Below are 15491 nucleotides of genomic sequence, written 5' to 3' on the forward strand. Positions count from 1 at the left end.
TCCTTTTTATTCCTGTCTCGATAAAAATATGATGACACATCATAGAGCTCAGGGTGGCCACACACAGCGACTAATAATTTGTCCTCCATCTTTGTTCTGGTCTCCACCGCTGAACACGTCATAAACACGTGACTACCAAAGCAGAGTCCCTGATTGGTTAACGCGCCGCGAATATTCGCCAATATTCGCCATTTTTCAACTCGGGTGTCTAGGGCGTCTGGCGCTCGATTCGCGCGTCAAATGCGTCAGACACATGAACGCTCAATTCGTTACATCCCCGACGAAGATCTGGGTCGCTGGCTAGGCCTTATTTTCGTACTTGGCCCTTGGCCTTTTAAGTGCTTAGGTTAAGTTACATATCAGTTCCTCTACCATAGCATGGCATGATTGAAATAGTTCCCCATTGCGTCTAGCTAACACTGTAGACGTAGTACAAGTGAAGTATCGAAAGGGAACGTACTCGGTTACTAATGTAACCTCGATTCCCTTAGATACAGAACTAGTTCTGGTGGGCTTCTCCATCATTGGTTCGGTTTATTACAACTGCCTGAACCATTGGCCGTGCAGTTTCACTGCGTGATTGAAATAGGCTTCAGAAATCAGAGAAAAACGAGTTTCCCTGTTGCGTCTAGCTAACGCTTAAAGGGTTAGTTCACCCAAAAATGAAAATTCTGTCATTAATTACTCACCCTCGTGCTGTTTTACACCCGTAAGACCTTCGTTGATCTTCAGAACACAAATTAAGATATTTTTGTTTAAATCCGATGGCTCCGTGAGGCCTGCATAGGGAGCAATGACATTTCCTCTCTCAAGATCCATAAAGGTACTAAAAACATATTTAAATCAGTTCATGTGAGTACAGTGGTTCAATATTAATATTATAAAGTGACGAGAATATTTTTGGTGTGCCAAAAAAAACAAAATAACGACTTATTTAGTGATGGCCGATTTCAAAACACTGCTTCAAGAAGATTCAGAGCGTTATGAATCAGCGTGTCGAATCACTAAATAATTCGTTATTTTGTTTTTTTTGGACAAATTTTGTTTTTCGCACCAAAAATATTCTCGTCACTTTATAATATTAATATTGAACCACTGTACTCACATGAACTGATTTAAATATGTTTTTAGTACCTTTATGGATCTTGAGAGAGGAAATGTCATTGCTCCCTATGGAGGCCTCACGGAGCCATCGGATTTAAACAAAAATATCTCAATTTGCGTTCCGAAGATTAACGAAGGTCTTACGGGTGTGGAATGGCATGAGGGTGAGTAATAAATGAAAGAATTTTCATTTTTGGGTGAACTAAACCTTTAAGTCGCAGTACTCGTTCCGTATCTAAGGGAACCAAGGTTACGTTAGTAACCAAGTACGTTCCCTTTCTGTCAGTCACTTTCGATGTTGTATCAAAAAACTGACACTTGGGGTCACTCTTGAGAGCCCCAAACACCTCTGACCTATTTAGAAAAGTCCAATGGAACTGGTGAGTTAAATTTGCATGCCTGGCCACTCCTCGAGATGAGATGAAAGAGCTTCCTCTGGGAGAGTCCCTGGCGACTTCTCATTCCTCCAACCACACGTATCTTCCTGTTGAGTTTCCGGATAAGTTTGGCGGCTCACCTCAAGGTGAGCTTAATTTCTCATTAGGTGCTCACTGGGGCTTCCCTCGACTAAAAATTTTGCTAGTCGACTATTAGGGCTAGATAGGATCCAGACTACCGTCAGGATTTACTAAAGACATGCAGTGAGAAATTAGCGCTGAAGAGGCATGGACACGGTTATTTTTGTGGCTGAACTTATTGCATATGCATTTGTAGAAGTTTCCCATTCAGACGCAAAATTTATGGGAGGAGAGTATTTAAATTAATCACCTAAGCTGTTTTACTAAGATTTGTGCTCATCAATTTACCTTGTGTTTGCACCATTATTTACCGCCTAAAAAAAGCCGTCTTAAACCAGACGCTAACCAGCAGATTGCATTGGTAATTATGGAAATGATCCGGCTACATCTGTGTTCTTTAATTTGTGCATCGTCAGTAGACCACGCGCAGAACTTTCCACTCCCATCTGCACTTTTTTGGAATTACGCTCTCACGCTAATTTGCTCTGTTTAGTAAATCTGGCCAATAGTCGTTAATTTAAGCCATTAGTCGCCTAATCACATGTTTATATTCATTTAATTACTTAAATATATACAGAAGAGAATACTAAACCATAATTAGCATTTAATATATTTTGGCGTAATATAGCCGATTCTGCACTCAAGCGCACGGCTATTGGAGGGCGCTTGAGGTGTGGTGGTTCCAGTCTGAGGCTGACACTGAGTTGGCTGCAAGCATCGGACTGAGCACTTGTGGCTGGATGATTGGTTCTTGGGTTCGGAACTCAACGCACCGCTGCATCCTGCCCCAGTTCCTTTCTTTTCGGAAGTGCGTGAGGAGCTGACGAAATCGTGGAATTCACCTTTTTCTGCCAGAGCACGATATACCAGCTCCTCCATCCTCACCACCCTCAATGGTGGGGTGGCATGGGTTACTCAGAGGTTCCCCAGTTGGAATGAATGATTGCGGTGCATTCATGCCCGCGAAACACTGCCACCTGGCCCTCCAGGTGTGACCGGTCTTTGTTTAGCTCTGCATTGTGCAAGAAGATGAACTAGACTGGGCAACAGAAATGATTCAGGTCAGGTTTTATTCTACATTAATAAAATGAAAGATCAAAACAAGCTCGAGTCTGTGGCCTTCTCTCACAATTCAGCCTCTCTTCAGTCGTGCTTACCGCAAACTGAAACAGATTTTACAGTTTTCATATTTCTCATATATAGTTGAGCTCAAAAATTTACATACCCCTTGCAGAATCTGCAAAAATGTTATACGTTTTAACAAAATAAGAAGAATAATAAAAATTGCATGTTATTTTTATTTAGTACTGTCCTGAATAAACTATTTCACATAACAGTTGTTTACATAAAGTCCACAAGACAATAAAATAGCTGAATTTATAAAAATGAGCCTATTCAAAAGTTTACATACTCTTGGTTCTTAATACTGTGTGTGGTTACCTGGATGATCTACGACAGTTTGTATGTTTTGTGATGGTTGTTCTTGCATCTCTTGTTTGTCCTGAGCAGTTAAACTGAGCTCTGTTCTTCAGAAAAATCCTCCAGCATTTTCCAGCATCTTTTGCATATTTGAACCCTTTACAGCAGTGACTGAATGATTTTGAGATCAATCTTTTCACACTGAGGACAACTGAGGGACTCAAACACAACTATTACAAAAGCTGCAAACTTTCACTGATGGTCCAGAAGGAACCATGATGCATTAAGAGCCGGGGATGTAAACTTTCTGAAATGGATGAACAGGATAAATTGTATGCTTTTTTATCTTCTGGGAAACATGTAAGTATCTTTTGTAGCTTTCGAAGGGCAGTACTAAATGAAAAAATATGATCTTTAAACAAAATAAGAAAAACTAGCACATCATCTTCTTGTTCAAAAGTTTTCACGCCCCGAATCTTAATGCAAGGCTTCAAAGCGGACCTGAGGATGGGTGACCCAGGGGGGGAGGAGCTGACCTGCTCGCCCCAGGACTGATGATGGGCCCCACTCCCGCTGGAAGGATGGGAGGGGAGCAATTATTTCCTTTGGCCCGATGCCACCAGGCAGAAGGCTACCACACAGTCAGCCAAAGAGCAATTTCCTCTTTCCCTGGGTCACACACACAAGGTGTTCATGGCTCTCATTACCTCGATGGCCAGGCATCGAACATCGAACACCAGCTTCACTCTAAGGATCAGTTAAGTGTGACAAGCTACGATGAGTCCCAGCTTTCTCGACCGTCACTGGTCTTCAAAGAGTGGGCATAGCAGTACAAGGTCCTCCCCTTCAGGTTGTCTCCTCGCATCTTTACCAAAGTCGCAGAGGGCTCCCTTACCCCTTTGAGGGATGCAGGCATTTGCATCTCAATGACTGGCTAATCTTAGCTCACTCTCAAGAGTTGTTGTGTGCACACATAGACACTGTCCTCGAGCACCTAGCCGACTTGGACTTAAGGTCAACTGGAAGAAGAGCAAGCTCTCCCCTGTGCAGAGCATCTCTTTTCTCTGTGTGGAGTTGGACTCAGTCACAATGACAGCACATCTTTCAGAAGATCCAGGGGTCTGCGTAAGTGCGTTTTTCCCCCAGTGAGTCTCATTGCACACACGCTGTGCGAAGTCAGGGAAGACTACTCTGTGTAGGTTCTGATGGTTTCGCCTTGTTGGCCCAACCAGACCTGGTTCTCAGAGCTCACGCTGATGGCAGTGGCCCCTCTTTGGTGAATCCCCCTGAGGAAGGAACTTCTTTCTCAGGGGAAGGGCACAGTTTAGCACACTGCGCCCATAGCTCTGGAACCTCCATGTGTGGTCTCTGGATGGGACGAATTTAGAGGGCAATCACCAGCAGTGATAGACACAATCACTCAAGCTAGAGACCCCTCAACAAAGCAGTTATATGCTTTGAAGTGGCGCCTGTTTGTTGCTTGGTGTTCTTCCCAAGGAGAAGACCCATGGAGGTGTGGTATTGGGTCTGTGCTTTCCTTCCTTTAAGAGGGCCTGGAGATCCACCTTTCTGCCTCTACTCTAAAGGTGTACGTGGCTGTGATTGCAGCAAACCACAACACCATAGAGGGAAAATCAGTAGGAAAGCACAACCTTGTCATTAGGTTCCTAAGAGGTGCGAGGAGGTTAAATTCTCCAAGATCGCACCTTATCCCCTCTTGGGATCTCTAAGTGGTCTTACAGGCCCTTCAGAGAGAGCCATTTGAGCCTTTACAGTCAGTTACAGTTGAGCTTATTGCCCCCTCTATGAAGATGGCCATCCTGACTGCACCCACCTCTGTCAAGAGGGTGGGGGACCTTCAAGCCTTCTCCATTAACAAAACATGTCTAGAGTTCAGACCGACAGACTCTTGTGGGTCCTGAGATCCTGGCCTGGCTATGTGCCCAAGGTTCCCACTACACCTTTCAGGGATCAAGTGGTAACATTGCAAGCAATCCCTCCTGAAGAGGGAGACCCAACGCTATCTCTATGTGTATTTTTCCACTATTCGGTTCCCTAACGTGAACCCTGTGTCTTCCCTGGATGGCTCCGTAATAACTGTGGTTGGTAGTTTCTCCCCCCAGTAGGTGGAGCACTCCACAGAGACTATTCCCTATGTGATAGTTACTACTGGCAAGTTCATAGGATGAATTTCCACATACTAACCTCCCCTTCTCTGTGAGAGGGTCAATGCTTCCCAGCGTTAACAACCAGGTGAGCTATAGCTGTAATTAAAGTAATTAATCTAATGTAACAGAAAAGGCTGTTTACAGCTGAAGTGACCTTTTTCCATTATAAATTATATATTTCCTGAAAAAAAAGAGAAACTTGAGGTTACACTTCCTGGGCACTGGAAGGTTGCGAGGAGGCGAAGTGCATTTGTTACTTGACAAGCCAAGTTTGTCAGCAGCTGCATTCCTACAGCTCGTAATGCAGTTCAGTTGTGATGTTTAGTATAGGCACCCCTAGTGTCAGTACTTTGACATCTCGGTTACTAGCGTAACCCTCTTTCCCTGATGGAGGGAGCGGAGACGTTGTGTCCCTCCTGCCACAACTCTGAACTGCCGCTGACTTGGTTGAGACACTTCCATGGCTCCTCAGCACAAACCTAAATGAATGAGCACACTGGCTCTCTTTTATACTTGGATTTCCGGAGAGTGGCCAGACATGCATATTTCATTTGCCAATTCCATTGGCCATTTCTGAATACATCAGAGGTGTTTGGGGCTCTCAAGAGCGATCCCTAGTGTCAGTATTTCAAAATAATGTCTCTGTTCCCTCCATCAGGGAATGAGGGTTACACTAGTAACCGAGATATTTCATAATTTATTGTCCTGTAATTGTGATGCAGTCTCTACATCTTAACTTCATATTTTTCTATTAATTTCAGGCTCTCATTCTTTATGGTGGCTTATAACTTACATTAAAGGACAAACACCATTTCCTGAATTTAGCTATGTAGCCATGTTGGATGATGTCAGAGTTCTGTACTATAACGGTGAGACGAAGACTCTCATTCCCAGAGGAAATACTACAACTGAAGATGATGTGTTTGATTCAAATGTTCTTCTCACAATAAGTGACTACATGAAAATATCTTTTATGGAAAAATGGGTTGTAGCAAAAAAAAATATAAATAAAACTAATGGTAAGTACAGCTCAAGACTCGGAGCTTGATAAACACTTCAATATAGATTATGATAATAATAAGTAGTAGGATTTGTTTTATAAATGTAAAATATCTAATTATATATATATATATATATATATATATATATATATATATATACATACATATACATATACATATACTTGTGCATGTAATGTTGAATTCAATAATCATTTCCCTAAAACTTTATCTCTCCGTTAAAGAAGGTGCTCTTGCTCTTCAGAGGCTGGTTGTGTGTGAACTGAGAGATAATGGTGAACCGGGGCGAATGATCACACGGGATGCTTTCAGAGGCTCCACCACTGATGAGTTACTATATGTTGACAAGAACTTCACATACCAGGGTACGTTAAATGTCTCGGCCCAAGTGTTGAAAATCCATCTTGAAATCAGCATGAGGCGTCATGAACATTTATACCAACCATTCTGCATCAAAACACTCAAGGGTTACCTTGAAAAAAGGAGAAATCAAGTCAATAGAAAAGGTATGATGACTCCCAGCTAACTAGAGAAGTATTGTGGTAATGTACACATAGTACTATATTAATATTTTTAATCAAATGCAACATGTTTTTTTGTTACATTATAGTGAAATATTTAATATCATTATAATATTTCAGTTATATTATATACAAAAATATTTAGTGTGTTTGGGTTGTTTAAAAGCGGACATATTTCTTTCTGATAACTTTTTTCCCACAGTGAAACCCAGAGTCAGATTCATTCAGAAAGCAAACATAAATTCCAGATGGTTTCGTGTGAGTTGTTTGGCAACAGGATTTTACCCTCGTCACATCAACCTGACCCTGTTCAGAGATGGACAGCCTGTATCTGATCAGGAGATCACTGGAGGAGATCTGCTGCCCAATGGTGACGGGACGTACCAGATGAGGAAGAGTCTGGAGATCAGTGCAGATGAACACAAATACACCTGCTCTGCCACACACCTCAGTCTGGACAACAAACTGGACATCACTTTGGGTAATGAGGTGTGAAAAAGTAAAACAGACTATAACACTGAGTTTCTAATCTGTTTGTGACCTTTTAAACATGTTTGTTTCAGAATTTGATCCTGGTGAACCATTTAAATCAGTGATTCCCTCAGTGCTGATAGTTTTGGCTCTGATGTTGGTGTTTGGAACTGGAGCTGTCTTATATAAATGCAGGAAGAGACGAGCAGGTAGGATCTAAAATAAGTCTAGTATATGTGTGATGCAAAAGATAAAACCAAAAGAAAATTTTATTTACAATTGCCATTCAAATGTTTTTTTGCTTTTGGTGTTATAGCTTCATCTAAAAGTGACTATTCTGCTATTCCTAGTAAGTATTTGGTTTTAAATTTAATTTTATTTATCTCATTTTTTTTCAGCATCTGAAGAAATTGTGGAAACAACGTCAACATCAAACACAACAAGAAGTCACACAAAAGAAACTTCTTTAAATGAGTAAATTAATGAACTATAATATAACTACAATATAAAAGCAATGGGATTGCCAAGGTATTTTATTGCAAATATGAATGTTAGTGACCGTAAATATTTGCATTCACACACTTTTAAAAAAAAAAAAAAAAAGATTTGTGCTTACAGTATACATGTATACATGCTTTTTATTGCATAAAGCATAAATCACCTCAAGAAGCTTCTATTTTCACTGATAAAAAAATGATTCTGTGGTGATGTAAAAACTACAGGAAAAAAAATGTAATTTCTACATTGCATGTTAGTTCAGGCAAGAAAAAAAAAAGAAAAAAAAAAAGTAAATTCTATATTAGTACTCAATTCCAGCTTGTAGGAACGAAAGCTTGAACTTATAAGTAGGCTATATTTTACTTGGAATTGTTTGTTTACAATGAATATTCAAGTAAATATCAAAGTTATAAAATTAAGCAAAACCTACTCAACTGTTTGATACTGGTGTTCCCATCATGCACTGGGGCATGAATAATTAATAAGGTTGCATTTTTCATTGTTTTCCAGTTGTATTTACACTTTCATTGTTGCTTTTGTTGTTTAGGTTTAGTAACTTGCTGTTTTGTGTCATCTGAAGTCTCTTGCATGAATCTAGGTGAACAAGCTCTGAGTTTCAGAGTAGGTTTGGAGTTGACAAATCCAGATAAATCCAACCTGGTTTAGATTAGGTTCAGTGGTCACACAAAGCTCGGTATACATGTTCTCTGTCAACTCAGGTTTGCGATTAACTCTGAAGCGCGTGCACCTGAAAGTGTGACACGTACAGCAAACAGCTAATCACATGGCGTCAGTTTGATTCACTTCTTGAGAGAGATCCGGCACAATTCACTTCTCTTCTGAAGATTAAGAGATCGTTATGAAAAATATCATGAAATTAAATGCATTTACAAGGCAGGAATGAACTGCTGCTGCAGTGAAAGTTTGAGAAGGCAGTGAAAGAAAATATCTAACTATATCAATGCATGTGAATCAAAGAAATAGGCCTAATAAATTATATATGTTCACAAAGAGCTCAAATAAATAAGCTGAATTTGTTTAAAATCTTGATATATTAATACATTACATTTATATTAATTTAAAAGCAAAGTTTAATATTAATTGTCTATTAATATAATAATTATATGAATATATATGCATTATACATAATTATAATTTATATAATATAAATATAATAAATAATTAGGACTAGCAGCAAAAGATGAGTGATTTTGTTTCTAAATTTCTTTCACTCTAAACTGCTTTAATTTGGAGCAAGCGATACAGGGGGAGTGGCTTTATTGCATCAGATACATGTAATTTTACTCACAGCTGATTGGTCCAGTTTGGGTTTGCAATCTCTAACCCAAAATAAAAACTGCTAAAAATTAGTCGTGTAGCATAAGTTACCGTGGCGATGAACACAGCTAAAAACCAGTCCACTTTCATGATCCTGAAAAAGCAGAATTTGCTCAAACTAATCTCAAACTTACCTGGATAGCAACTTAAACTGTCTTCGTGCAACAGGCCACTGGAGTTCAATTTCTACTCAAAATGACCCATTTATACTTGAAAACTATCCATTGATTGTTACCGCTATTGTTTATTGTAACCAAGTATTAAGGTGTCTGAGTTCAGTTGTGTAGCTTAAATATATGTTGTCTTATAGATTACACAACATTCAGATTGGTACATCATTCGGATGGTTGAAATTGTAACAAGAAATCTACTGTATTGTTTGCTTAAATGCTAGTAAAGCATACACTTTAAAGGCATTGCTTCAAATTTATTGAAACATTGAGTAAAATTTACAAATAGTGAGTAAAATGTACTTTTTGTATTGCAAAGTGAACTTCAAATGACTAAACAGAAATTACTCAACAAAACTTTAAACAAGTCAAATATACTTATTCTCTTTGTTAATTGTACTCAACTTAGTTAAGTAGATTTTTACTTCATTTCATATATGTGAAATTTACTGAAAGAAATCTACAGCAAGTGCAAATATTTGCAAAAGAAAAAAATAAAGGGTTAGTTCACCCCAAAATGAAAATTCTGTCATTTATTACTCACCTTCATGTCATTCCACAACCGTAAGACTTTCGTTCATCTTTGGAACACAAATTAAGATATTTTTGATGACAATCAGAGGTGTAAAGTATTTGAGTAAATGTAATTAGTTACTGTACTTAAGTGTCTTTTTGGTATCAAAGATATTAGCAACTTTTACTCTCTACTTGACTACATTTTTGAACAAATAAATGTACTTTTTAATCCAGTACATTTGTGAAGATTAATGCAATTACACATTACATTTTGCATGACACCTAACTTTTTCTGCAGCAGTCTTCTATAAAAAAGCGATATCGCCATCTAAGGGCATTGAAGGTACTATATCTTGTGTGTTTTGCTATTATTTAATTTCTTCCATCACTGTACAAGATACTTTAATTCCTAGCAGTGTCTTTATCAACACTTTCTCACTCCCAACTCATCACATATGGACGCTTGGTCAGGATTGCAACAGCATCCAGCGTTGAGTTAAACAACGCTCAACTGCAGGTTAAACAGCATTCAGAGGTGAGTTTAACAACACTCCACGGTATATGCAAGTAAGCATTTTAATTGTTTTCTGTAAGTGACTGATTAGAGGTGATGCATGCTGGATAATGTATTTTTAAGTTTTTATGGTTGATGTTAATATATACAGTGCTGCTTGAAAGTTTGTGAACCCCTTGCAGAATCTGTGAAAATGTGAAAAATTTTAACAAAATAAGAGAGATCATACAAAATGCATGTTATTTTTTATTTAGTACTGTCCTGAGTAAGATATTTTACATAAAAGATGTTTACATATGATTCGCAAGACAAAACAAATAGCTGAATTTATTAAAATGAACCTGTTCAAAAGTTTGTGAATCATTGGTTCTTAATACTGTGTGTGGTTACCTGGATGATCTACGACTGTTTGTTTGTTTTGTGATGGTTGTTCATGAGTCTCTTATTTGTTCTGAGCAGTTAAACTGAGCTCTGTTCTTCAGAAAAAATCTCCAGGTCCCAAAAATTCTTCAGTTTTCCAGCATCTTCTGCATATTTGAACCCTTTCCAGCAGTGACTGAATGATTTTGAGCTCCATCTTTTCAAGCTGAGGACAACTGAGGGACTCAAACACAACTATTAAAAAAGGTTCAAACATTCACTGATGCTCCAGAAGGAAATACAATGCATTAAGAGCTGGGGGGTATTTTTTAGTATTAAGAACCAAGGATTCCCAAACTTTTGAACGGGTTCATTTTAATAAATTCAGCTTTTCTTTTTTTTTTTTTGTCTTGTGAATTATATGCAAACATCTTTTATGTAAAGTATCTTACTCAGGACAGTACTAAATAAAAAATAACATACCTTTTGTATGGCAATCTCACTTATTTTGTTAAATTTTTACACATTTTCACAGATTCTGCAAGGGGTTCCCAAATTATGCTACGATATATATATATATATACAGGGGCGTTTCCTCCGAGGAGGCAAGGAAGGCAGTGCCTCCTCAAAAAAACTGGATGAGAATATAATCGATATTACAAAAATAAAACAATGCAAATGTTACAAAATTTGACATTAAAAAGTGTAAAAGTCACTCGTTTTTCTAAAGAAACACTGTCAAACAGCGACACCCGCAGGTAAAGTTACAGCGAGGAATCCGCATCTCTCTGCCTCCCTTCAGCTCATAGAAACAAAGCAGAGCCCCCTAAGCGTGCGGTGGGTTTAGTGGGGGGTAACTGAGAATGAATGGGGGAAAGTCACGTGAGAGAAGGCTGTGCCTCCATCGTGCTATGATTGGGTATGATCGATTACGATTGGACTTGATTGGTTCGTGCGATAAATCCCGCCTCTTGTTTTTGTGCACTACTCGTCAAATCGGCATGAATGAAGACATTGATGGCGTTAATGGGAAGACTAATAAAAAGTAAGTAAACAACTGTCACTTAGATATCACTGCTTTATTTCATGTCAAAATCGCACTCGAAATGGCCTGAAAACAGGTACATCTTTGTGAGTGAGTGACCAGTGTGTACAAGCTTGATGACTACTGAAAATGTATTGACTATTAAAAAGAAAAGCTGAATATTAGTTTATAAATAATATATATTGTTTAAATTGTTACTGCCTTTAGTTATTATTTTGGAATAAATGTAAAAATGTGTAAAAACACTAACTTGATGAAATGTATACTTGGTTTTAGAACATTACATAGTGTAAAAATACAAAATAGAATTGAATTTGGTCTCTCTTTTTATGTAATGTTAACTTAACCAGGAAAATTGTGTAACAGGGACATAAATAAGGACGTTGCCTCATTTTAAAACACCTCCGCACACCACAGATATGTATATATGTGTGTGTATATATATATATATCCATCTCTCTTTCTAACCTATGATTTGAAGCCTGAAAACCACAAACAAATTTAAATGAAAACAAAACAATAAAATGATTAAAGATTTTTTAAATAAATATTTAAGCATTTTTTTAAGCATGTGAAGTGAGTGAAGTAATTTTTTCCACTGCTGCCTGCTTAATGTATGTTTTTGTTTTTTTACAGATTTGTCAGCTGAAGAATTTGACTTTCTTTTTCACATTGTTGACTTTTTTCTGCGTGATTTCCTGGTTGAATAGCAACTGTTGATTTCAAAAAGAATTTAATGGAACACATATCAGATGTTTAACATACCACAATTTTGTTATTTGTGCAGTTGTTTTCAAATTTCCTTTTATGGCTCTCATTCTTTGTGGGTGCTTGCAACATACATTAATGGACAAACGCCATTTCCTGAATTTAGCGCTCTAGTGATGTTGGATGATGTCAGAGTTTTGTACTATGCCTGTTTCACACTGCAAGCGTGAGCGGCGCGTGAGCGTAACTACATCGTCACTGCAGCTGCAGAGACGCGAGAGTATTCACACTGGAAGCGTTTGTACAGCGTCACAGCAGCGGCTCGAAGCTACATATAAAGTGAGCATTTCTTTACAAAGACAGCTATAAAAAAATGTTATAAGTTGGTCATTTATAAACTTGATCGTCTTGAAAGTTTGTTAACATGGGGAAGTGCTACAACATTCGCATATAAACGTAAATAAATACATAAATAAATCAAAATAAATAAATAAAAACCTCGTGTCATCCATTGCTGCACATGAATGAGGTAAGCTTTGTGTTTTACATCATCTCCCGCGTGCACATGTTTACAAGACAGCAAACTTGGGTTTGATTTGGGTATGCTGCAGCCTATATATCTCTCTGTGTAATAACTAAAAGAATGTTTATATATCATATTTTCTGGCTAGTTTACTTTATTTTTTTTATAATACACCACACTTTAACCCAAACTGAATAATTAAAAAGTTTAAATGAGTAAATCTTCTATAAATATTTTTGATTCTTAATTTTCTTTTCTGTCATACTCAAATTCTTGTTAAAACACATTAGACATGCTTATTCTGTGCATTTTGAACACTTTTTGTGTGAAATTACATTTATTTTGTCCATCAAAAGTGTACTTTCACTTTAATTGAGCGTCAGCGGCGCCGCAAAAATAGACTCGGCGCCGAAGCCCCCACTTCACTGCTGCTTACGCGACGCTCCTGCTTGACGCTTACGCGCTGCTCCTGCTGCCAGTGTGAATGCATCCGTTGGTTAACATGCACGCCGAAAAAAATACGCGCTGCTCACGGGCTGCTGACGCGTGCGGTGTGAACCCGGCCTGAAACGGGCGTAACGGTGAGACGAAGACTCTCATTCAGAGGAAATACATCCAGAGGAAATACAACAACTGAAGACGACGTGTTCAATCCAAATGTTCTCCTCACCATAAGTGACAACATACAAATATCCTTTATGAACAGATGGGCAGTAGCTACAAAAAACTTACTTTTTTGTAAAAATTGAAAACTAAATTTTATATATATGTATATGTGTATGTATATACACTACCCTAACACATTATCTCTACATTAAAGGTTATCTTACTCATCAGAGGCTGGTTGTGTGTGAACTGAGAGATAATGGTGAACCGGGACAAATGATCACACGGGATGCTTTCAGAGGCTCCACCTCTGATGAGTTGCTATATGTTGACAAGAACTTCACATACCAGGGGAATTTAAACATCTCAACCCAAGTGCTGAATGTCATTCTTGAATGTAGCATGAGGCGTCATGAAATTTTATACCAACCATTCTGCATCAAAACACTCAAGAGTTACCTTTAAAAAAGGAGAAATCAAGTCAATAGAAAAGGTACAATGACTGACTCCCAGCTAAACTACTGAATTACAAGTGTTCTCATTTATTCTCATTTATATAGAATTTTACAGGTGAATATGTACTGAAATAATAATGATAATATCTTTCTGTTACCTTTTTTCCACAGTGAAACCCAAAGTCAAGCTCCTCAAGAAAGAACTGTCTTCTGGGTCTCGTTGTGAGTTGTTTGGCAACAGGATTTTACCCTCGTCACATCAACCTGACCCTGTTCAGAGATGGACAGCCTGTATCTGATCATGAGATCACTGGAGGAGATCTGCTGCCCAATGGTGACGGGACGTACCAGATGAGGAAGAGTCTGAAGATCAGTGCAGACAAACACAAATACACCTGCTCTGCCACACACCTCAGTCTGGACAACAAACTGGACATTGATTTGGGTAATGAGAGCAAATGATAGTGCACATAATATATCTGATAAATGAATGTCTTTGTGACCTTTTTGTCACACTTCAGAGTATCCAGGGGAAACATTTGAGTCAGTGCCTTCATCGGTGCTTGTGGTTTAGATCCTGGGGTTGGTGTTATTGACAGTGGCTGCTATTATATATATCATTATATGGAGGAAAAGACGCATTCAGGTAATACAAGAAATAAAACTGTAAAACACAACGATAAAGGATAGTTCCTATTAGAGATGCATATAAAGATAATTTTGTAAATAATAATGTGGGTGAATTCATTTTTTATATGATTAATGTCCATCTGTTAATTTCCTGTGTTGTAGCTTCCTCTAAAAGTGACTACTCCTCTGCTTCTAGTGAGTATTGTCACATGTTCATTTTCATTAGCCCCTGGTCATACATTCATTTTAATTTAAACATTACATCAACTGTATGATTGAAATGAGTATTTCCTAAATGTCTGAACTTCCTTTTCAGCAACGGCAGATTCATAAGGTTTACAGGTAAAATAACGTGATTGGCTTAAGAAAGATAAAACGTGTGTGTTTTTTCTTTTTTGTGAGAAGTTTGTGAGAATTTATTTTACACCATGAATATGTACACTTGTAATCAACCTCTAAACTTGTATCTTTGTAGTTACTGAAATGTTGTTAAAATGCTATAGTAACATTTATTATGTAATGTGTAGAATACTATTTTAAAGTTAATAAAGTACAATACAGTTACACAATAATGTTTGTTCAACAAAACACACAATAAATATTTAGATTATCTTTTCCCACAATTTTTTGTATTCCTATTTTCACATTCAGCTTCATACATTTTGATTTTCCCACTTTTCATATTCTAATTACAGCCCTAATTCCGGAAATGTTGTGACGTTTTTTAAATTTGAATAAAATGAAAACTAAAAGACTTTCAAATCACATGAGCCAATATTTTATTCACAATAGAACATGGATAACATAACAAATGTTTAAACTGAGAAATTTTACTATTTTATGCACAAAATGAGCTCATTTCAAATTTGATGCCTGCTACAGGTCTCAAAATAGTTGGGACGGGGGCA

At 37.8% G+C, this 15491-nt stretch overlaps 1 protein-coding gene and 1 pseudogene across 1 annotated transcript; both read left to right on the forward strand.

Moving 5' to 3' along the window:
- The first annotated feature begins 1524 nt into the window (after window positions 1-1524).
- On the forward strand, window positions 1525-7698 carry LOC127507726 (major histocompatibility complex class I-related gene protein-like). Its single transcript, XM_051885021.1, has 8 exons — window positions 1525-1627; window positions 4590-4715; window positions 4773-4952; window positions 5971-6228; window positions 6456-6734; window positions 6952-7230; window positions 7313-7429; window positions 7619-7698. The coding sequence occupies exons 1-8, from the start codon at window positions 1525-1527 to the stop codon at window positions 7696-7698; spliced, it is 1422 nt and encodes a 473-aa protein (XP_051740981.1).
- Window positions 7699-13693: 5995 nt separating this feature from the next.
- Window positions 13694-15352, forward strand: LOC127507799 (major histocompatibility complex class I-related gene protein-like; annotated as a pseudogene).
- Window positions 15353-15491: the final 139 nt, after the last annotated feature.

Source organism: Ctenopharyngodon idella, chromosome 24, assembly GCF_019924925.1.
Source record: "Ctenopharyngodon idella isolate HZGC_01 chromosome 24, HZGC01, whole genome shotgun sequence".
Taxonomy (NCBI): domain Eukaryota; kingdom Metazoa; phylum Chordata; class Actinopteri; order Cypriniformes; family Xenocyprididae; genus Ctenopharyngodon; species Ctenopharyngodon idella.

Bases quoted from the DNA above. Each gene is read 5' to 3' on its own strand.
- LOC127507726 (XM_051885021.1), top strand. From the start codon at position 1,525: ATGAAAGAGCTTCCTCTGGGAGAGTCCCTGGCGACTTCTCATTCCTCC. The intron at 1,628-4,589 runs GTGAGCTTAATT...CCTTCCTTTAAG, and splicing joins GTTTGGCGGCTCACCTCAAG to AGGGCCTGGAGATCCACCTT. The intron at 6,735-6,951 runs GTATGATGACTC...TTTTTCCCACAG, and splicing joins AAATCAAGTCAATAGAAAAG to TGAAACCCAGAGTCAGATTC.